The 21,832-nt window shown below is 37.4% G+C and overlaps 2 protein-coding genes across 20 annotated transcripts in view; one reads left to right on the top strand and one right to left on the bottom strand.

The window, feature by feature from the left end:
- FGL1 (fibrinogen like 1) overlaps positions 1 to 3,678 on the bottom strand; it is a 54,748-nt gene extending 51,070 nt beyond the window's left edge. Inside the window, exon 1 of the mRNA XM_030312202.1 lies at positions 3,527 to 3,678. The gene's annotated coding sequence lies outside the window, so the exon portion shown is untranslated. The remainder of the gene's footprint in view (positions 1 to 3,526) is intronic.
- Positions 3,679 to 3,990: 312 nt separating this feature from the next.
- The window catches only part of PCM1 (pericentriolar material 1), an 82,114-nt gene continuing 64,272 nt past the window's right edge, over positions 3,991 to 21,832 (top strand). For 4 of the 19 annotated variants that reach the window (XM_030312188.1, XM_030312191.1, XM_030312184.1 and 1 more), the window contains exons 1-8: positions 3,996 to 4,279; positions 5,816 to 5,884; positions 8,826 to 8,989; positions 16,692 to 16,809; positions 18,495 to 18,740; positions 19,751 to 20,020; positions 20,740 to 20,910; positions 21,096 to 21,212. In XM_030312188.1, the coding sequence (XP_030168048.1) occupies positions 16,714 to 16,809; positions 18,495 to 18,740; positions 19,751 to 20,020; positions 20,740 to 20,910; positions 21,096 to 21,212 (900 nt within the window). In that variant the 5' untranslated portion in view covers positions 3,996 to 4,279; positions 5,816 to 5,884; positions 8,826 to 8,989; positions 16,692 to 16,713. Of the gene's footprint in view, positions 4,280 to 5,166; positions 5,401 to 5,815; positions 5,885 to 8,825; positions 8,990 to 16,691; positions 16,810 to 18,494; positions 18,741 to 19,750; positions 20,021 to 20,739; positions 20,911 to 21,095; positions 21,213 to 21,832 lie in introns of all 19 variants that reach the window. The other 15 variants (XM_030312186.1, XM_030312185.1, XM_030312197.1 and 12 more) reach the window with 11 other exon arrangements.

Below are 21,832 nucleotides of genomic sequence, written 5' to 3'. Positions count from 1 at the left end.
TATTCTATGTTTTAGGTTAGGTAGTGGGTTCTTGGGTGTTTCTTTTGTTATTGTACTTTATAATTTACATAAATGTCATATATTCTTTTGGGTGTATAAAAATCGCATATAAAAAGAATCATAAAATTCAGTATAATAGAAGGGTGGACACTAAAGATTTTTTCCTTTAAGTTCTATCACCACCTGCAGGTTAAAATTAGGTACTGCAAAAACAGTTCTTTTCCAAGGCCAAATTAGTGAATATCAAAATACAGTAAATGAACTCTGCAAGGCATTTGGGATATAAAGAACTCTCAAAGGCAGGGTTTTTGCTCTCACCATATGTAAAACCATCTGTGGATAGAGAACACTGAACACATTAAGGAGATAAATGAGATAGCACAAAATGTTACACTGTAAGCACCCCCTGGTCAGTGTTAGATGGCAGATCAAAAAAACAGAAAAAAATGCCATTTTACACAGCATGACAACTGACTTAGTTCGCCATCAGAATCCAACTCCTTGACTTGATTCATTTTGCTACTACCTTAGGCCAGGCCTTAATTACTTCATGCCAGTTAACACCCGCCGAGCCTGTTGCTCTGCTCCTCCCTCTAGCCTGTTCTAAACATTGCCGCTAGATTAAATTCTTTAAATAACTACTTCATTCTATCATTGTTTTTTCCAAAGCCTCACTGCGATTTTACACTATCTACAGAACAAAGCTCATTCTCTTCAGATTGATAGTTAAGATTTTCTACGGTCTGTAGCAAATATACAGATACCTGTTCATCAGTCTTGGCTATCCTCTCTTGCCTCCGCATTAGAGTAAGAATCCTCTACTTCACCCAGGTTGGTTTCTGCATTATCCATCACTAATTCTGGTTGTACTATGTGGTTGAAATGTGCCCCTTTCCGCTTACGCCTTACACCCCCTCTCTCATGTTTATTATGTGTATTAAGTTGTTCATAAATGTGGGAAACTGAGATACAGTTTCAATGTGTATCTCTGAGAGGCCACACATATCCCCCATCTACATTTCCCCCAGACTGTTGCCCCTAATTTCATTCTACACAGAAATCCTGGAGACATCATTAGCTTCGAAGCAATATATCAATATTCTCTCTGTGAATTCCCAAAGCACTTACTGTCTGTATCATTTATTTGCCATATTCATACACTACTGATACTAAATCGATTCATTTGCACTAAGTTTATTTTCTGAATTAGATGTTAAGTTTTTGGAAGTCTGGAATAATTTTATAGTTTTTCAGGTTTTTTCTTTCCTCTGTTCTCTGCTAAGATCAGTAATGCTCATATTTGAGTTGGAGGTTCTCTTTTATTTTTTTATTTAAAAAATTTTTTTTAATGTTTATTTATTTTTGACAGAGAGAGAGACAGGGCATGAGCAGGGGAGGGGCAGAGAGAGAGGGAGACAGAAATCCGAAGCAGGCTCCAGGCTCTGAGGTGTCAGCACAGAGCCCAATGCGGGGCTCAAACCCACAGACCGCGAGATCATGACCTGCGCCCCGGAGCGTGTCTTTTAAATACAAAAATTTCTCAGACTACTCCCCTCACTAAACAGGCATAATAGTATTTTGACATTTTTTAGAGACCATAAATTTAAAAGGCATAATGACAATGTTGATTTCAGTAATGCTTTTAAATTCATTTGAATGGTTTTTTTTTTATTTTTATTTTTTTAATTTTTTTTTTTTCAACGTTTATTTATTTTTGGGACAGAGAGAGACAGAGCATGAACGGGGGAGGGGCAGAGAGAGAGGGAGACACAGAATCGGAAACAGGCTCCAGGCTCTGAGCCATCAGCCCAGAGCCCGACGCGGGGCTCGAACTCACGGACCGCGAGATCGTGACCTGGCTGAAGTCGGACGCTCAACCGACTGCGCCACCCAGGCTCCCCTCATTTGAATGGTTTTAATGAGAGTAGCTTCTACATATTTAAAAGTAAAAACATGTATAAAAACAAAATGATGATAGTGATGATAATAATATTGATAACTAATGTTTTGGAGCCTTACCATGTGCCAGTAATTTTTACCACTCATTCTCTTAGTTAACCAAAAAATCCCTCCAAAGAGTACAGTAGACCTCACTTTCACCAAGGCTCTACCACTTGGAGCTGTCAGAATTTTGGTAATTTACTTAAATTCTTGCTTGTAAAATGGAAAGAATGCAGAATCAATCTCTTCAGGATAGTTGGGAAAATTACGAAAATCACAACAGAGAAAATGTTTCACTTGGGCCTTGTACAAAATAAACACTACTTGAAAAAAAAAAAAATCCCTACAAGGTAGGCAACATGACTGCCTCCCTTTCATTTTATAGATGGGGCAATTGAGGAAAGGATAAATAATTTGCCCAAGATCTTAGAGTGGGGGAATTAAAATGGGGCCCAGGGCACCCTGTCCTTTGGATGCCCACAGCATTTTGTATTCTTACAAGACAGAATTTATTTATACATCCTATTTTTCCATCATTCACTAAAACATGAGCCCTTCAAGAGCAGGGACTATGTGTTACCTAAATAATTATCAATGTTAGACACACAGAATGTATTAAAACATATATGACAAATAAAGTCTCATAGCAATGAGACTGAGCCTGGGTATAGTTTCAGGAAGAGCTTTATGTACCAGAATTATGTATTGAAATATGGTTCTATTAACTGGCTTTTGAACAATTTCTGTTGGTTATGAGAACAACTTGTTGGAACCTAAATGTCTATTCCTCCTCCTTCTATTTTGCTTAAAACAAACCCATCTCACAAACTGTCTAAAAATAGAATGCCCTTGCATTCAAGTAAAACTGAAGGTGTTTTAAGTTTTCAGAGAGGGACACTGAAGGCCTTAAAAGTCACCATCACATTTTTCGTGTGTATGTGTTGAATGTTAAGAAGGAAAGAGCAGGCCCCCAATAGAATCACGAGTGCCAACCCCCAAATCAGAAAACCAAGACCTAATACCTAACCTGACTGCAGTTTCAACACCCCAGAAATGTAACCTTTAACCAGTCAACCTGGAATTACTTGGTCAACAAGTTAGTAATCCATCTGGTAGGCCTTTCTATTCTACATAGGAAGGCAACCTTGCCAGAAACAATGCACTCTTTGCTAATAATTTCCTTTTTCCAACCCTTCTGCCTTTAAAAAACTTTCCTTTGCTACCGCTCCAATAGATCCCCTTTCTATTTGGTACATGGGATGCTGCTCAATTCATGAATTGAATAAAGCCAATTAGATCTTAGAATTCACTCAGTTGAATTATGAATTTTTACGGAGAACCTATCAATTCATTCTCGATAGAGGTACCGATGAGATAGGAGCACCAATAAAAAGAGAATTCAGACACTAGTTTTAAGCGAAATTTCCTTCTACTAAATTTTGATTGAAATCATCTGGTTCTTCCAAGCAAAAACTGGGACATTAGTCCAAGGTGGTGTTCATTACTAACATTTAGGATTCTCCCGCTGACTAGCTATATACAGTTAAGTGGTTTGGCCAATTAACTTCCCATGATTAATGCCTACCGTGTAAAATCAGGACTACATCGTAAAGGCCCTTCTGTTTCCATCTCTTAGTAACTCGGATGTAGGTGGACAGGTGACAGAGGAGCGACTTTCGTCTTTTCTCCTCTTTCCGGCTAGAGTCCGGAGCAGGCACCCACACCAAAAACCAGAAAGAGCTTCCGGTTTTCTAGCTAAGGAGGGGGCTCAATCTACTTCCGCACAGGCCCGGAGCCTCCCAATCACAGAGCAGCGCCGGGGTCTCACAGCATGCCGGGATTTGTAGTTATCCCTCTCGTGGAGGAGGTGCGGGGGGGGGGGGGGTTCATAAACCAGGATCCAGTTGGCATTCTGGGATATGTAGTCTCTGGTTGTTCGTATAGCCACCGCCAGGCTAAAGAGCCCGAGGTGACACCAAAGACTTCGGCGGTCACATGACTCCAGCCTAGAGCGTCGATCGCACTGCGGCTCCCGCCCCGGCGAATTCTCGCCCCCGCGCGGCCGTTGCCGAGGAGACGGCGCAGTCTCACGGCGCGTTGCCCCCTCTGCAGTCCCCCCGCCCCTCTTCTCCCACCACAATGAGATCCTAAGATGGCGGTGGCTGCGGCGGTTGGCGCCGACTAGCTAAGGGAGAGAAGGCGGCCATTGGGCCCTAGGCAGCCAGGGAACTTGTGGGCGCTCCCTGCTCTGGTCTCTGAGGGAGGACCCCTGCCGGTGGCGGGTCGCAGGGCCTGGCCGCCACTCCACCCTTGGCAGGAGGGGCTGCTTCGTTTACAGGTAATGCTGCGCGTCCCCAGCCCTTGGCAACCGAGGGCAGCGCGGCGCAGGGGCGGGAGAGCAACGGCTCTGGGACACTTGACCCTGTAGGCCCTGGCCTCGGGCCCACACCTCTCTGTGGGTTCCTGGGTTTTCACGCCCCTTTCCCCGGGCCAAACGCCGCGATCTCCGGGTGAGCACCTAGGGACGCGTTAGCGACTGCCGAGCCCCCTTCTTGCCTCCGCGCCCCTCTCATTTTCTGGCTCCGGAGAGGGGGGCCGCCCTGCGTCTCGTGTGCTACGGAACGTCCCTTGCAAGTGGAGGAAGCGGAGCGGGGGCTGTGGTTTGGTTGCCAGGGACAGGGCTCGAGTTCTCCACAGCTAGGGGCCTTAGTGGCCTTAGTGTACGTGACTGCGCCCCCTCCCACCCCACTCCCAAATTCCATCGTGTGACGCTCTCGGTGTCCAGAATTTTGGGTGCCGAAGGCCAGGTGCGGAGCGACGCGACTTTCGGGTTGGGATTTTTGAGCAGCGGATTTTTGCTGTCTTGGGTATTCTTAGAGCAAAAAGGCTAGGGGTGGGGTGGGGAGGCTTTCCTGACTTTGGCAAAGAGGTGGTTTATACTTGTGAGAGGAATGTTAATTTAGCAGCCCCCCCCCCCCCCGCATTGTTTCCCTTCTGCATGTCCAGTTAGAAAGGGCCTAAGATGGGGAAAACTAAATGCCAAGTGGGAATCGGGAAACATTGCTTGCTTTGCAGAAATGGTGTTTGGGGATTGGATAGTAGGCCCTGCTAGGGAGGCGGGTCATCCAAACTTTTCATCCTGCGGCTCACTTCTCGGGAGCTCGTCTTCTCTGATTTTTTCTTTTTTTTCTTTATTATTTTCCCCCCTTTTTTCACCGGTTTGAGGTCTGTGTCATGTGCCTTATGAGTAACGGATCGTAATTTGGCGCTGGAAGAAGCGGGCTTTCTGGGCGCCCCTATCACCCCCGCCTCATAACTGCTTTCCAGACTCCGCCTTCTGGTATTCTCTGGTTACCGGAGTGGGTGTTAGAGAGCTTCGCGTGCACCTGCTCCTTTCTTTCCCTATCACCTTCCCGGTGAGAGTCCTGGAAACCATTATAAGGAGTTTTTGAACAGAAGGTAAACATGTGTGTATATCGTGACAAGGTTATTTTCTTTTAAGTAGCTAGCTTTCAAGTAAACCTTTTTTCATCATTGGAAATGCAAAGCTCTAGAATAGTTTCAATGGCAGAAAGTTAATGACTTGATTTTGGCTTGGATGTTTACATGAAAATTAGGGTAATCATTTTCATTATGCACCAAAGTAGATATTAATGTATCACATTGTTGTTTGGAAGATTTAATCACTTAGGTATATCATAGTTTTCCAAGAGGATTAAGGTAACCAGTCTAAAATATTGCTAAATTGGATTTTTCCTTTTCTGTTCATTTTTCTAAACATGTTTTAGGCTATAAATATAGTATTTGTTATTCTGTACCTTATAGTGTAAGTAAAGAATTTACTAAAGTGACTTTTTTTGTTTTAAATCACAAGCAGGCAACAGCTTTGAAGTGTGAAGCAGAGAAGGAGCCGTTTCTGAGCTTTAAAACTAGTTTTAAACAGGTAATTTGACATAATTATGTAGGTTATCGTCCTTTGTGTTATAGTTGAAGACTATATAGCGGAGACTGCTGCATGGTTGAGGTTCCTCTCTACTTAGTAAACAGACATTCTGGGTTTGCTGCCCTGTTTGCCTTGTTTTTTGGCATGCCACTTTGGTCTGCCTCCATACTTTTGCCAGAAAAGAGCCATGTTATTCCTAATTACTAAATAGTGGAATAGTTGAAGCACTGCATTTTGAAATGTCTTTGTCTTCACAGAATTTCTTCAGCCCATTTGTGTTTGAATTTGTCCTGTAACAGCTATTGGATAGCCTCTCTTTCCAAATCCACTTAATCTTAAGTCATTTTCTATAACTTTTCTATTAATTGACTTTCTATTTTTTATTCACAAATTCCTCTACTTATTTAGGCTTGTGATATTTACTCTTGACTGAAGTTTTGCTTTTTTTTTTTTTTTTAGGGGTCGAAAAGTACTTTAAATGTTAGTTTCTATGCTCAGTGCATTGTCAGATGCTGGTTATTTAAAGACATTCTCTGACCAGCAAAAAAAAAAAAAAAAAGTCAATGAAAGTTCACTTAGGAAAAGTTAAGTAATTGTTTCCTAAGGACAGTTTAGAAACTAAATGACTAAAGGATGAGGGTCAGAAGAAATTTTTCTTAAAAAGCATTTTAGAAATAATTGCCCTTTTAAGAAAAATGTCAGAGTCTGAATTTAATTCCATTGTTGAAATTGTAAGACAACCCATTTTCAAAATAGAATATATCCTTGCTTTCCAGGAAAGCAGATACGTCCTTAGCTCCCTTATGATCTAAACCAACTATAGTGAGAAAATACAGATTGGCAGTTGACTTGTATCTTTATTAGTATTCTCAGTATTTTTGTTAATTGGGTGACTAATAAGACAAGAAAAATTGAACTCAGGAAAGGTTAAATGTGAGTGTGCATTTCTTTTTTTTAATTAAAAAAAAATTTTAATGTTTTTTTTTGAGAGAGACAGAGAGAGAGAGAGACAGAGGACAAGCAGGGAAGGGGCAGAGAGAGAGGGAGACACAGAATCTGAAGCAGGCTCTGGGCTCTGGGCTGTCAGCTCAGAGCTGGATGCGGGGCTTGAACCCATGAGCCTCGAGATCATGACCTGAGCCAAAGTCGGACACTCAACCGACTGAGCCACCCCAGGTGTCCCGTGAGTGTGTATTCTTTAACACTAGAGTGATATAGTAGGCATTTAGTAAACAAAAAGAACTATAAAACCAGTTATAAGACAATTTTCTTTTTAACATGTTAGGGAAGATAGATAAGATGGAATAAAAATGTAGGGCAATTGTGTTAACTCATGTTAGAAGACCTTTGGTTTCCTCATTAGAGGATTGGGCCATTTGTAAAGGAGACAAGTGTATTTGACACTTGGGAAAAATAGAAAAAGTATTTGGAATAATCGCACTAGGGAATTCATTAAGAAGCCAACAGAGTACATAGCAATACATTCATCTTACAAATTTAATTGAATGCCTACAGTGTGTGACTTAATGACAGTAAAGTACCGGAGATATGGCAGTGAGAAACAGACGAGGTACCTTATTTCATGGAGTAAACCTACATTTTGAAAGTGTGCATTTGTGTTTGTATAGTGTAATATAGTGTATCTTAATAGTGGACATAGCCAGAGCCATTTTATAACTTTCCCTGCTGTCAGACAGTTTATGAGTAGAAACAAAGAGAGCAGGTACTGGGTTTTATCACTAATTGATAGAATGAGCAAGTAGGTGAGGAAGTCAAAGATCCTTGCAAGGCATTTTTGGAATGGGTTACTTGGGTTTGTGTTTGGGGTTGAGTAAGGAAGCAAGAAGTTAATGGATTCTTAGAAGAATGACCAAGGGACTGGAAGTTTGCAGCAGGGTTAAGAGCGGGTTCTGCAGGAACGGGCAAGTGAGAGAAGTAGAATGCAAGGATTCAGGATCAGAAGGAGGGATTTCAGAACTTGAGGATCTTGAACAAATTATCAGTCCAGAGTGAAAAAGGCATTGGAATAGAGAAGATGAGATGGACGTTGGGTCTCAAGCCACAGTCTTAGAAAAATCAGGAAAGCAGGAAATGAGGTGGAGAGTGAAAACATGAGCCACTTGTTACCAAGAAAAGTGCAAGATTGTCTTGAGGAGGACAATAAGAAGTGGTGTCCAAGTATGGGAGAGTGATATTTTTCATGACTAATTTGTTCAAAAGAGGAAGGTTAAGCATTAAATAAGAATGGTTTGCAAATGTGATCCTTTCCTCATGAGTCTGGAAGACCAGGAAGAGTAGTACTCCTTTTAGAAAAGATTTCTAAGGAAATAGTGCTTTTAGAGGGACTTGGGATTTTGTTGAAGCAGAAGAAGTAGGACTATTTGGGAAGAAAGGGAAGATGTAGGGAGTTTGTTTGTAATGGTCCAGTGGAAAGGGATGACAGAAAGCTGTTACCAGTGAATATGGAGTTGGCAGTGAAGACTGAGATTGCAGGTTGATGGTGGTAGCAGGGCCTACAGATTATTTGGGTGTTATATGTAATCCATGACAAGGAAGTGATAGATTTTGAGTATAAATTGTAGGGAGGGAGAGGATTTAGCAAGCAGAATTTAACTGACCTCTGTTCTCAGTTCTCTGAGCAAGGGTATATTTTGTTGGTGTGAAATGTTCTGTGCAGAACAACTATACCATAAAATAGACTTGATGCAATACCTAGTACATAGTGCGATGTAATAAAGTTTTTGTTGATTCAAATTGTTATATTTTGTTGTAGTCTTTTTATCCCCTTTCCCCCAATATCTTAAGTTTTTTTTTAATTTGAAGAGGGTAATTACAGAAGATATTTTAAATTCTAGAAAATTATGGAAATTTTAAGAAAATCTCAAATTGAAAGTGCTGTGGAAAAGATCCTGTGTGATTTTTTTTTTTTTTTTTTTTTTAGGTACTTGACCATCTTAAGTATGGAGAAGAAATTGAGAAATTCCTCAAATGAAACTGATTAAACAACACATAATACCAAATACTTAAGCATTTTCTTCTCCGTTTCCATTAAAAGTGCTTAGTACAATTGGACACTGTATGAAGACTTTCAGAACAGTGTACCAGGTATTTTTATAATTAGTAAAAGAAACACCCCAAATAATGCAACCTTTAGAAAAACTTGTACAAATATATAAAGTACCACTTTTGGTTATTTTGTGACTCCAAGTAAATATTTAGAAAAAAACTGTACTTCCTATATTTCTAAAATAATTACAGTTTTCAAGAAGGTATTTCCAGAGATGGTTAGGAGTGATTTAATGCTATGTCAGAGATGATATCTGAATTTGAAGATTTTAGAAAAATAATTTTTTTTCTTCAGCTGATTAATTTCTTCTTTATATTCTTATTTCAAAGGTTAACCTTAGGTCAGTCATAGGTATTTATGTGGTAACTAATACTGTAATTATATATATGTATATATAAATAATTTTGTATAGTTAAGAATCTTGCAACAGGATTTTCTTCAGAAAGATCAGTCACTGAAAGTTTATGAATTGCCATAGTATTTTTGCATTTCATATCTTTGCAAGATAAGGGAGCCAAAAAAGCTCTAAATAGTCCAAATGATACCTTAGCAAAAATAACCAAAATGTCAAAAAATAGCTAAATGAAATTTATTCGTTACAACTTAGTTTAGTAGGTCATAGGATGGGTGGAAGTGCTTGTTTAAAGTAGAAGAATTTTATTAAAAAAAAATTTTTTTTTTTTTTTAAATATTAAAGGGGCACCTGGGTGGCTCAGTCGGTCAAGCATCCCACTTCGGCTCAGGTCTGATCTTTCCGTTTGTGAGTTCGAGCCCCGTGTGGTGCTCAGTGCTGACAGCTCAGAGCCTGAAGCCTGCTTTGGATTCTGTGTCTCCCTCTCTTTCTGACCCTGTCTCTCTGTGTCTCTGTCTCAAAAATAAATTAACATTAAAAAAAAAATTTTTTTTTAAAGTAGAAGAATTTTAGTTTTATCCCCCTTTTTCCCATACCATCATCCATCCCTTGCACTTGATTGTTTTCCAGTGGCTTCTTCACATTTTCTGTTTTATTGTCTTTCTATGAAATCTGCCTGGCAAAATCCTACCTTGGATGGATTCAGTGGAGTATTTTGGCCAAGGCTGATGAGCACAGCTGGGAAACATTCACACTGCAGATAGGTGCTCTCAGTGAATGTTGCCTCTCTCACCTGAATCCTTAGTGCTGCCCACAGTCATTCTCCTTTATTCTTCTGAAATCTTTCAGACCCTGCCTCTCACACTGACATTTAAGGCTCAGTCCTTTCTACTTCACATCTCTTACAGATGCCCTCCTCTTCCTACGAACAGATCTGCTAACCAGCCTCTATCTACTTTCTTCTTTCCCTCCTTTCCTCTGGTTTCAGTAAAAGAGGTGTTTTCTGCCTATCTTAAGCTAATCATTTTTCTTACACCTGGGGTCCCAGTTGCTCCTGCTTTTTCAGAGACCACCCACTATGTCCTTTCTTTTCTGCATCTTCAATATCTTCCTCTACTAGTTCTTGCCCAACAAATTTTAAACATGCTTTTAACAAAACTGTCTTCATGCCCATCTCTGCCTGCTTCCCTTCATAGACTGATTTCCTTGAAAAAAATTACCTAATGACCTCTTTTATCCTTGTCCTTTCCCATCAATAGATGCATTCCATTTATGGGATTGACCCTCACCACCCTGCTGTAATTGCTCATTCTAAGGTCTTCAGTAACCTCCTTGTTGCTAAATCCAAGTGTACACTTCTCAGTACTTTTTTAACGTGACAAATATTTGGCATTCTTACCAGTACTCTCCTTCTTTATACACTTTCCCCTTTTCTAACACATGCTCGTTTCCCTCCTGTTTTTTTGTACCTTTTTAGTGTTCTTTTCCTCCCTGTCTCTTAAATATCAGTGTCCCTACAGTCTCCGTCTTAAGTGTCTTCCTTTTCACCCTCTCCCCAAGCCTTCTGTTCCACTTCAAGTATTTTTCTGACTAGATGCCTTGCAAGTCTGTCTCCAGCCTAGATTTCTTCTCAAACCCAGCACTGCTAAAACTGAATTTATCATCTTCTCTCAACAAAAACCTGTCCTTTCTCTAGTTGCTGTAAACATATCCTCATACACCCAGTTGTTCAAACTAGAAACCTAGGACTCAGTCTCTGACAGCTTTCTCACTGCTTCATGTTCCACATCATAGTAGTCACGAAGTCCTATTATTGATTCTGCCGTTGGAAGCTTACTTGAATTGGTCTTGTCTTCATACCTAGTATTTTGATGGTTAGAAGTCTTTCCATTTCGTACTTTAAAATAATAAAAACTATATAAAAACCCTAATGCATCTACAGAACAAAATTTAGAAGGCAGGCATCTATTTCTAGAAATGACTTTGATGTGGTTAGAGAGGTTAGCAGGAAGGAAAATACTTGCCTGCAACTTTGTACATTTTATAGCGGGAGATACCATCTTAGATAAATCAGCTGTTAATATATTGAGAATTGATCTACATGCAATTATTTCTTTAGCTTCATAGTAATACTTGTATAGGAGTGTGCCTTTTATGTACACGTGGAATCATTAAGTTATTAAATATTCTTTCCTCATGAGTTTTTATCTCATACTGTAGACAAAGTTGTTTATTCTGTAAATTTAATAGACTTTATTTGGTAAATGGTGTTTTAAAAGATTTAGAAAGTATTTGACCTACTTTTCCCAAACTGATTTTAGTGTATGGTTTTTAAATTGTTTTAGAAGCTTAATAGTGTTCAAAGTCATTTAACCTACAAATAGATCCTTAGAAGAAGCTTTTTATTTTAGGGGGAATTCATCATAATGTAAAAATAAAATGTAGAATATTGTCTTTCCAGATATATTTTTAATTTATCTTTAAATAAACTTTATTACTCTACTAATAGCACAGCATACACTATTTTAGGAAAACATTGATATGTAAGAGTTTTTACTTAAAAGCCTTAGTAACTTTCCATTGTAATTTAAATTTTAAAGTTCTTGTATTTTTTTTTTTTTTAATTTTTTTTTTCAACGTTTATTTATTTTTTGGGACGCAGAGAGACAGAGCATGAACGGGGGAGGGGCAGAGAGAGAGGGAGACACAGAATCGGAAACAGGCTCCAGGCTCTGAGCCATCAGCCCAGAGCCTGACGCGGGGCTCGAACTCACGGACCGCGAGATCGTGACCTGGCTGAAGTCAGACGCTTAACCGACTGCGCCACCCAGGCGCCCCTTAAAGTTCTTGTATTTTTAAAGGTGATATTATCTCTACTGCATATGTAGGTTTTGGAGCTCTTATTCTTTAATGTTATAAATTATATTGGTACATTTAGAAAAAAGCAGTTGCGGAATGTTTCATTTTATTGTCAGTTCACTGAACATACCTCTCTATGGGTATCAGTTATTTTGTAAAGTTCTTAAATAAATTTCTAGTATAAAAAACAATATAAAGTATTGCTGAAAATATATGAGAGGAGAGCAAAAATGATTACATTCTTGCCCCCACACCCAACAGTTGCTTTCATGCAAGCACTTTAGTATGTATCCTTAGTCTTTTAAAATCTATAGGCAGTTTTTGCATATTGCTTGTTTTCCTCTTCTTTATGATGTTATAAACACAGGCAATATCTTTCAGCCTTCATAATTACGTGGTTGAAGGCTACTTTTGCCCAGTAGCATCCAGCTTGTTGTTTAGCATTTAGTTTTCAGTTTTATCACAATTATAGCATAATGAACAATTCCTGCATTATAGTCTCCCTCCCCCCACATTTAAGTTTGTTTTCTTATATTAGCGGTGGAGAGATAGAATTACAGGGTCAAAACTCGGTTTTAGTTCTTGATATAGTATTGCCAAAATGCTTGCCAGAAAGGTTGTGCCAGTTTACGCTGTCACCATAGTGACTGAGCATTCCAGTTTCCCTTTGCTGGAAGATTACAGCAAAGGAAATACGTGTAATATAGCAAATTTAATAGTCCCTTATTTTAATTTGCAGCTGGACTTTATTATTAATATTTTTATCATTTTATGTTTACTGACTTCTTTTTAAATTGCCTGTTTATACTTGTTCTTCTTGGAGTTTTTAATTTAATGTTTTTATTTTGTTTTTTTCCCCCATAAATTCTTTGTATAGTAAAGATACTGATTTTATTTCATACTTCTTTCAGATTTTTTCCCCAGTTTGTCAGTTACTACTTATTCTGTGTAAATTTAGGATTTACTTTTATGTGAATAAAATCCTTTTTATTTCTGCAGTCCATATTTGTAAGAACTCAGTTTTTAAAGCCCATCCTGTTTTCTTGCTTGTCTATCTGTCTGATTTTTATCTTCCTGTTCTATATTTAATCTACTTAGATACTGCCTTGGTGTTATGGTATAAGGCAGCCTTTTTCACTTGTAAGAGAATTAAACTCTAAGGCATCCATTGTTTACTGAGAATTTATTTTTCTTCTGTGTCTGGACTGGTACTGGGTAGGTACCAGCCTTGGGAGAATTGAGAATTGTCACTTAAATCATTTTTCTGTGTTTTGTGTTTGAGATGAAGAATCCTGGTTAAGAAATGCTGTTAAATCTCTATGTTTATCAAAAGTATTAGATTGTCCCATCAATTGGAAAATCCTACATCATCTTACATTGTAGTATTTTTATGAGGATTAAATGATAAAATGCTCATAAAATACTTAGCATGGTGCTTACCATATAGTAAGCAAAATGGATGTTAGCTATAATTAATTTTCCTCATTACATTTTTCTAATTGAGTATTTTTCAGCATTTTGGTGGGGGGTGCTGATACTAATTTACTCATAGGCACTCAATATGATTGAGTATCTCTTGGGGCTAGTTTTCTGCTCTCCCAACTTCTATTGCTACTTTTATTTTTCAGATATTTGTTTTGTCAAATTCCAAGAAGAATCCCATTGGGAGTTCATTAAGCCTATATTTTTTAAAAAAATGAGATGTTTATAATACTTGTCTTCCCATTAGGGAAGATAGTTTGTTTTTGTACTTAACTAAATTTTCTATTGTCTTACAGAGTTTACTGGTGCTTCTTTACATAGGGCGAAATTACATTTAGTCTTAGGTGTTTTCTTTTTGCTCACTGTTAATCAGTGGCATCATTATTCTCCAGGATATTTTCTCTGTGATTGTTGGTGATATTTTGAACTTCTCTAGGTTTTCTAATACATATTTTTAAGAACACTACCTTTTCTGTTTTCAGTGTTAATATTTCTGTTTCATATTTTTCCTTTTTTTTTTTTTTATCGTTTATTTTTGAGAGAGCACGCACATGTGCACACATGAGCTGGGTAGGGGGCAGAGAGGGAGAGAGAATCTTAAGCACGTTCTTCGCTGTCAGCATATAGCCTGACGCCTTGAGGTCATGACTTGAGCTGAAATCAAGAGTTGGACGCTTAACCGACTGAGCTACCCAGGCGCCCCTCATATTTTTCCACTTTGTAGAACTTTGAAAACAATGTTAAATAACTGATATGTGTCATTCTTGTTTTTTATAGGGATGTCCTTCATGTTTTATTTTAATATTGTTGGCTGTTGGTTTAACATATACTTGTTTCACCTCAGATAATTATTAAAGTAGGGCGCCTACTTTAGTAATTGGTTAAGTTGGTTAAGTGTCCGAATCTCAATTTTGGCTCAGGTCATGATCTCATGATTTGTGGGATTGAGCTTTGCATCAGGCTCTACCCTAATAGTGTGGAACCTGCTTGGGAGTCTCTCTCCCTCTCTCTCTGCCCCTCCCTGACTCATACTTCCTCTCTCTCTCTCTCTTTCTCTCTCTCTCTCTCTCTCTCAAAATAAATAAAAATAAAACATTAAAAAATTACAAAAAAAAGGAAGAAAATTATTAATGTAATATATGCTCATTGAAAAAACCCACAAACAGTATAATATATACAACTATAAGAAAGTGTCACTCTATTTGTACTGTTTAAAAAAAATTTTTTAATGTTTATTTTTGAGAGAGAGAGAGAGAGAGAGAGAGAGACAGCATCAGTGGAGGAGGGGCAAAGAGAGAGAGAGACACAGAATCTGAAGTAGGCTCAAGGCTCTGAGCTGTCAGCACAGAGCCCAAAGGGCTCAAACTCCCAAGCTGTGAGATCATGACCTAATCTGAAGTCGGATGCTTAATTGACTGAGCTACCCAGGCACCCTTGTATTTGTACTTTTTAAGATTTTTCCGAATTAAGTGTTTGAATTTTATCACTACTTTTTTGAGATGCTAAAATTTAACCTCTCTGTAATCTGTTAATATATTATTGTAGTAGATACTCTAGCAATAAAACGTCTACGATATAATTCCTACTTCTCATGGATGATAATCCTTTTAATATTTTGCTCTAGTGAATGGGATAAGTTAGGATCTTACAGTCAGTGTAGCTTGGATTTGTATTCCTTTTTGACATTTTTAGCCGAGTGACCTTGGTGAAATTATCTAACTCCTTTGAATGTTACTGTTATTATTTGTAAAGTGAGAAACCTAATATAACCCTACTGTTTAATGCCTTTCTCTGCCCCTTGAATTCTAAGTAAAGTTATCTGCCCATCTCTTTTACTCAGTCCTTCTCCAACCTGCAAGTTCCACACTTGGTGGAAAGCCAGAGTCCTTCACAAGGTTATGTAGAAATCTTGTTTTCTCCTGATTCATCTCTGCTTCTGAACGTCTGCTTCCACCATTGTTCTTTTTGTTTCTCATCTCTTTGACCCAGGCATGAAATTCAGTACCTTCCTTGATAGTCACATAATCCTCAATTTTTTTTTTTTTTTAAGTGGGGAAAATTTGACTTTGGTAGAGTATTCAAGATTTAGGGGGAACTAAGGTAGCAGAAATAAAATTTGAAGTAAAGCAATTGGTATCACTCTTAAATGTTTTAAGCCACTGTATTCTTGGCTTTTATTGGCCATTCACCCACCTTGGCCTTCTTCTCTCCCTGCCCTTTCTTTATCTTGCTTACCACTACATTTCTATTAAAAACAAACCTTTCTCCACGTTTCATGAAGAGCACTTCTAACCTCTTTGAAACTTTAACACAAACCCAATACCCAGGTCTTTGGGAGTATTAGTTTTTTTTCTTTTCTTTCTTTCTTTCTTTCTTTCTTTCTTTCTTTCTTTCTTTCTTTCTTTCTTTCTTTCTTTCTTTCTTTCTTTCTTTTTTATTTTTTTAAAAGGAGTAAAGGATTTGAGCAAACATTTATTCTGTTTATTTTTGAAAGAGAGCACGAGTGGGGGAGGGGCAGAGAGAGGGAGACACAGAATCTGAAGCAGGTTCCAGGCTCTGAGCTGTCAGCACAGAACCCGATGCCGGACTCAAACCTATGAACCGTAAGATCATGACCTGAACCAAAGTCAGATCCTTAACTGACTTGAGCCACCCAGGCGCCCCTAGTTTTTTGTTTTTGTTGTTTTCTACAAGCAGTTTTGGTTCTAGCCCTTAGTAACTTTTTCCTACCTCATTGCTCTATTTTGTAAGACTGTGTTCAATTAGTTAATTAAAGTAGCCTGAAAGCATGCAGGCCAGGACACATGGTGCATATTTTGAAGTTTTCCTTCCCCTTCCCATCACTGCAGCTACTTAACTCATGTTAATTGTAATAGGTGTCTGGCAGCTAAATCAATTTGTTTATGGTACGTGGTTGACAGTACCTCTTTCTATTTCATTAAATCAATTTTTCTGAGATCTTTTATGTCACTTAACCTCATGGGATGATTTAAAAGTTAGAGTTTGTTTTTATGTGTTAAAAATATTAGTGTTCACTTGTTTTGCAGAAAATTAATTGGTAAAGCTAGGATGGCTACAGGAGGAGGTCCTTTTGAAGAAGGCATGAATGATCAGGAGATAGCAAACTGGAGCACTGAAGGTGTTGATGACCGACTTAACAATATGGTATGATAACTTCTGATCAGCGGTGTGTCGTTAACTACTAGTGTTAAAATTCAGCTTTCCCCTGCCTTAGCCAAATCAAACTCACTGAGACTCTTTGTAAACACAGTTTTTTCTTGCTGGCCAAGACATTAAATGACCCTGGGCTATTTGTTATATTAGTTGAAGACGTTTTTGTTTATAGTTAACAGATATTAATTTATTATAAGGTTTTAAAGATGTTCTATGGAAAACCAGTTAAACAAATTAGAGGTCTATAGCTGGGTTTTAGGAAGAGACTAGAAAAAGGAACTAGAAAGTTGTCAAGAATTGCTTTTTCACTACCCTGACTATTTGTTTCTGAATTCCTTTGCTTAACACAACTTTCTTTTCGCAGACCGGTTTTCTCTCTCCTGTGGTTCATGTGTACTTTGGTTGCCCCTTCATTCAAAAGTTTCGTTTATGGCTACAATTATATACTGACTAGTTATCTTTTAGTTCCAATTTGAAATTTTTAAAGTATGATCATCCCAATTTGGATTAGATATACATCTCTTTTCCAGTCATCTGTGGCCAGGAAGGGGTAGGGTAAGTAGAACAACAGGTTGGCAAGAACACCCACACATGGATTGATTGGGGTGGAGAGACAGTTCGTAGAGAAGGGAGTTGTGTTATAAATGAGGAGAATATCCTGTAAGGGTTTACCGTAGTAAAACTAGACAGTTCTTCCAGTATGGCTAAGGTAGGAATTTATAGACCTTTTTGTTGAATGACTTAGGTTATGTTGGTATAAGTAAGTAAATAAAAATGTTTTCCCATTAAAATATGAATCATATTTGTCATTTCACGTCAGGCCTTATCATGTAGTGCATTGTTGCCTGTAAAACATAACAGTAGTTACGTTTATTGCTTACTATATGCTAGCCACTGTGCTAGATGTTTTATGAATGTTGTTTTTAATCATGTTTTAAAGGTGACGCTATTTTAGAAATTAGGAAACCGAGACTATGGGAAGTTAAATTGCTTAGGGTCATACAGTGGAGCTTTTCTTCAGATAATGGTAATTACTTATTTATTTTTAAGTTTATTTATTCATTTTGAGAGAGGGAGAGAGCTTGCAAACAGGGGAGGGGCAGAAAGAGAAGGAGAGAGAGAATCCCAAGCAGGTTCTGTGCTGTTAGCATGGAGCCCGATGCGGGGCTCGAATTCACGAACCGTGAGATCATGACCTGGGGCGAAATCGTAAGTTGGATGCTTAGCTGACTGAGCCACTCAGGTGCCCCAACAATAATTACTTTAGAATCCAGGTGGATTCCAGATCTGTTTTCTCATCATACACATTGATTTTAAAGGAGGTCAGTAAAGGTATCTATAATTTATTATACTATCCAATTTATAAATAGTAGGGAACCAGTTTTTAAAAATGGTTTTGAAAGTATCCAGACTGACTAGAGTTTGGGGATTTATGTTTGTTAAAGATCTATGATAGGAAAGTAATCTCTTTTCTGAAGGACCATCTGTGAAACTTAGGCTAGATGTAATAGAAAATGCTTTAGTAGAAATAAATAAGGTCTCTTAAGTCTGTATGTTTATGTGAAAAATGTTTTGTCATTTTTAACTTTAAGACTGACCCCAATTTTTTAAGCATATCAGATTACTTTCCTGGTTTGATAGAGGCCACATTAACTTTTGCCTTTACTTTTTTAAAGGATTGGGGTGGCCAACAGAAGAAAGCAAATAGATCATCAGAAAAGAATAAGAAAAAGTTTGGTGTAGAAAGTGATAAAAGGGTAACTAATGATATTTCTCCGGAGTCATCACCAGGAGTTGGAAGGCGAAGAACAAAGACTCCACATACGTTTCCACATAGTAGATATGTGACTCAGATGTCTGTTCCAGAGCAGGCAGAACTAGAGAAACTCAAACAGCGGATAAACTTCAGTGATTTAGATCAGGTTTGTGAATTATTTTAAAAATCCAGTTATAATGATGAGAAATTTTTAGAATGAGTTAAATAGCTTAAGAGTAAGAAGTGAACGGTTTCTTTTTTCTTAGTTTCTGTGTATATGGAAAGAATTTTAATTAGTGGTGTTGGTATTAGGTTCTTTGGAGGGCAACAAAGACTTTATTTCTAAACTTGCTAAGGACAAGTCTTTTGTGACTTTATTACGTATACTCTGTGACTAATGTGAATAATTTCATTCTGGAACTAAATTTTGCATGTTAGTAACTGAATAAGATGGCAAAAGGGAAGATCCAATTTATCACTGCATAAGGGAATGGTCTACATTACCTCAAATTTAAAATAAAGCTGTAGTTGGTCTTATAATTACTGAAATGAAATTTGGAGCTAAAAGCAAATGGAAATGATAATGAACTCTTGACAAACATTTTATGGTCACATCTGTACTTTAGAGAAACCAACAGTTTACCAAATACACATAAAGGTACATTCAAGTCTGGGTTGATGGTGGTGGTGACCCCATATCATTTAGTCATCTATATACTAATTTTTGAACATTTGCTATTTAGCAGGGACTGAGCTGAGTACTTTTTCAGACAGTGCTTCATCTAAACATATCTTTGTGGTGATGTTTATATTAAGATTTAGTCATTGGGTCCAAAGCCCATACAAAATCTATGAATAAGTTTGACTAGCAATGTGAGTTATAAATATGGTGTGTGGTCCTGGTACTTCATCTAGACTAATCTTGCTCATATTCATCAGTTGAATTATGTCTGAGAAAATGAGGAATAAGACAAGTTAATCAAATCTTGATATTTTAGTAAAAGAATTTTGTAGATTTGAATCTCTTCTGTGTCTTAGTACAAAAGTAGTATATTTAACTATACTTCCTGAATCAATAGCTGATGGTGAAATTGACTAAGAACATTGGAGTTTTTTGAAAAAAAATTTTATTGAAAAATTAACGTTTGTCGGGTTTGTTTTCTTTTTCATACGTAGAGAAGCATTGGAAGTGATTCTCAAGGTAGAGCAACAGCTGCCAACAACAAACGTCAGCTTGGTGAAAACCGAAAGCCCTTCAACTTTTTGCCGATGCAGATTAATACTAACAAGAGTAAAGAGGCTGCTGTAAGTCCTCCAAAGAGAGAAGTGATTGGATCAGCACAATGTAAAGAGTTGTTTGCCTCCGCTTTAAGTAATGACCTTTTGCAAAACTGTCAAGTCTCTGAAGAAGATGGAAGAGGAGAGCCTGCAATGGAGAGCAGCCAGGTGGTAAAATGTTTCTTTTGCTTTGTTTTCATGAACTTCAAAGTAGAAATAGTAAGATTCAGTTGTACTGAGTTATGCACATAGGAATTTTAGTTGGGTACTTGTGTGATTCTCCTCATTAATCTTTCAGATTTATTCAATTTAGTGTAAACTTCTTTTTACCCATAATGATTGTAAAAGTGCCATATCTAGGTAAATTAGGGCTTCTGTTTATCCACCAAAGGCTGTGTTGCCAAATTTTGGTAAAGGGGAGTTTGAAACAATGTGATTAATAGATGATGGTAAGAATTTTTTTAAATGGTGATATATTTCTTTTGAAAACTACTTTCAGAAGTATTTAGAATACTGCTAAGGAAATATTATATAAACGTTAGAAAAAATTTACGTTAGTAATGGTTTAAAGGCATGCAGTTCTGGAAGTAAATTTTTTCAAGTAATGTAAATTAAAACAAATTTTGAAGATCTTTAATTCCCAATAATTAGAGTTGTTAGTATTGCCAGTTATGTTTTGATTAAATTCTAAATTTGATTCAGATCTTTTGCATGTATGAATTCAAATGATAAAGCTAGAAGTATCTTTGGTTATTGTATTTGAAATAAGAAATGTGTAGAATTGTTGGTGTGGAATAATTTATGGTCAGTTTTACATACTGTTTATTTTCATGCCTTTTTGTTTATTTTATTTGTTTATTTTTTACCTCCAAATGTTTTCCCTGCAGATTGTAAGCAGGCTTGTTCAGATTCGTGATTATATTACTAAAGCTAGTTCCATGCGGGAAGATCTTGTAGAGAAAAATGAAAGATCTGCTAATGTTGAGCGCCTTACTCATCTAATAGATCACCTTAAAGAACAAGAAAAGTCATATATGAAATTTCTCCAAAAAATCCTTGTAAGTTTTGTACCTTTTAAATAACGTATTGAGTTATTTTTGTGGTATGTTAGTGTACATATGCTGATGGCATTCTGACTCTACCCCAGAGGAGTTAATATGTTTTCAAAAAATCATGCCATCCGTTATAACATTTTATTGCCCTTTTTAATAGTTGTATGATTTATACCACTAAAATATTTCAGGCTAGAGAAAATGAGGAGGAGGATGTTCGGACTATAGATTCAGCTGTGGGATCTGGTTCTGTAGCTGAGAGCACATCGCTAAACATAGATGTGCAGTCTGAGGCTTCAGATACCACGGTAAGCGGCTTTTTGGTAATTAAAAGTGCTGGAAATGAAGATTTAAGCTTTTCCCCCATTTTTCAAGATGATATTTTTCATAGGCATTCCTTAATGAAAAGTATATTTCAGGGAAGAAACTCTCAAGTTGTTAATGCTGTATATATTCTTTTTAAACCTGGAAATATAAAAGTTATTCTTACTAAGATTAAATGTTTTAATGGATGATTTGAAAATCTAGTAATTTCTGATCGGCTTGCAGAAACATGGTTTTTCTATAGGTTTCATTAAGCACAGCTTTACTCACTTTAAGATGCATTGGGAAAGTTAAAATTCATCGTGGATAAAGGAGCTGGAAGTACAAAGTACCATTACAAAGTATATTGTCTGTTGGAAAAGTCTCCAAGTTCTTTTGCCATTGAGGACTCATTTGAAGGCTGCTAGGATTTTTCATTCCTAGGATAGTTTTTGAACTGTAGAACTAGATGACTGAAACACTGAAATGAAATGGGATACAGTAGCACTTACATTATGATTTATTCTTGTAACTCTGCAAAATGAAATTTATCAGAATACTGTTTTTTGAAAAAATAATCAGGAATTTACAGAACTTGGAGGAAAACTTTGTAAAATGAACTTAG

This window comes from Lynx canadensis, chromosome B1, assembly GCF_007474595.2.
Source record: "Lynx canadensis isolate LIC74 chromosome B1, mLynCan4.pri.v2, whole genome shotgun sequence".
NCBI lineage: Eukaryota > Metazoa > Chordata > Mammalia > Carnivora > Felidae > Lynx > Lynx canadensis.
Note: the sequence above shows the minus strand (reverse complement) of the source record. Positions and strands in the feature narration are given on the sequence as shown.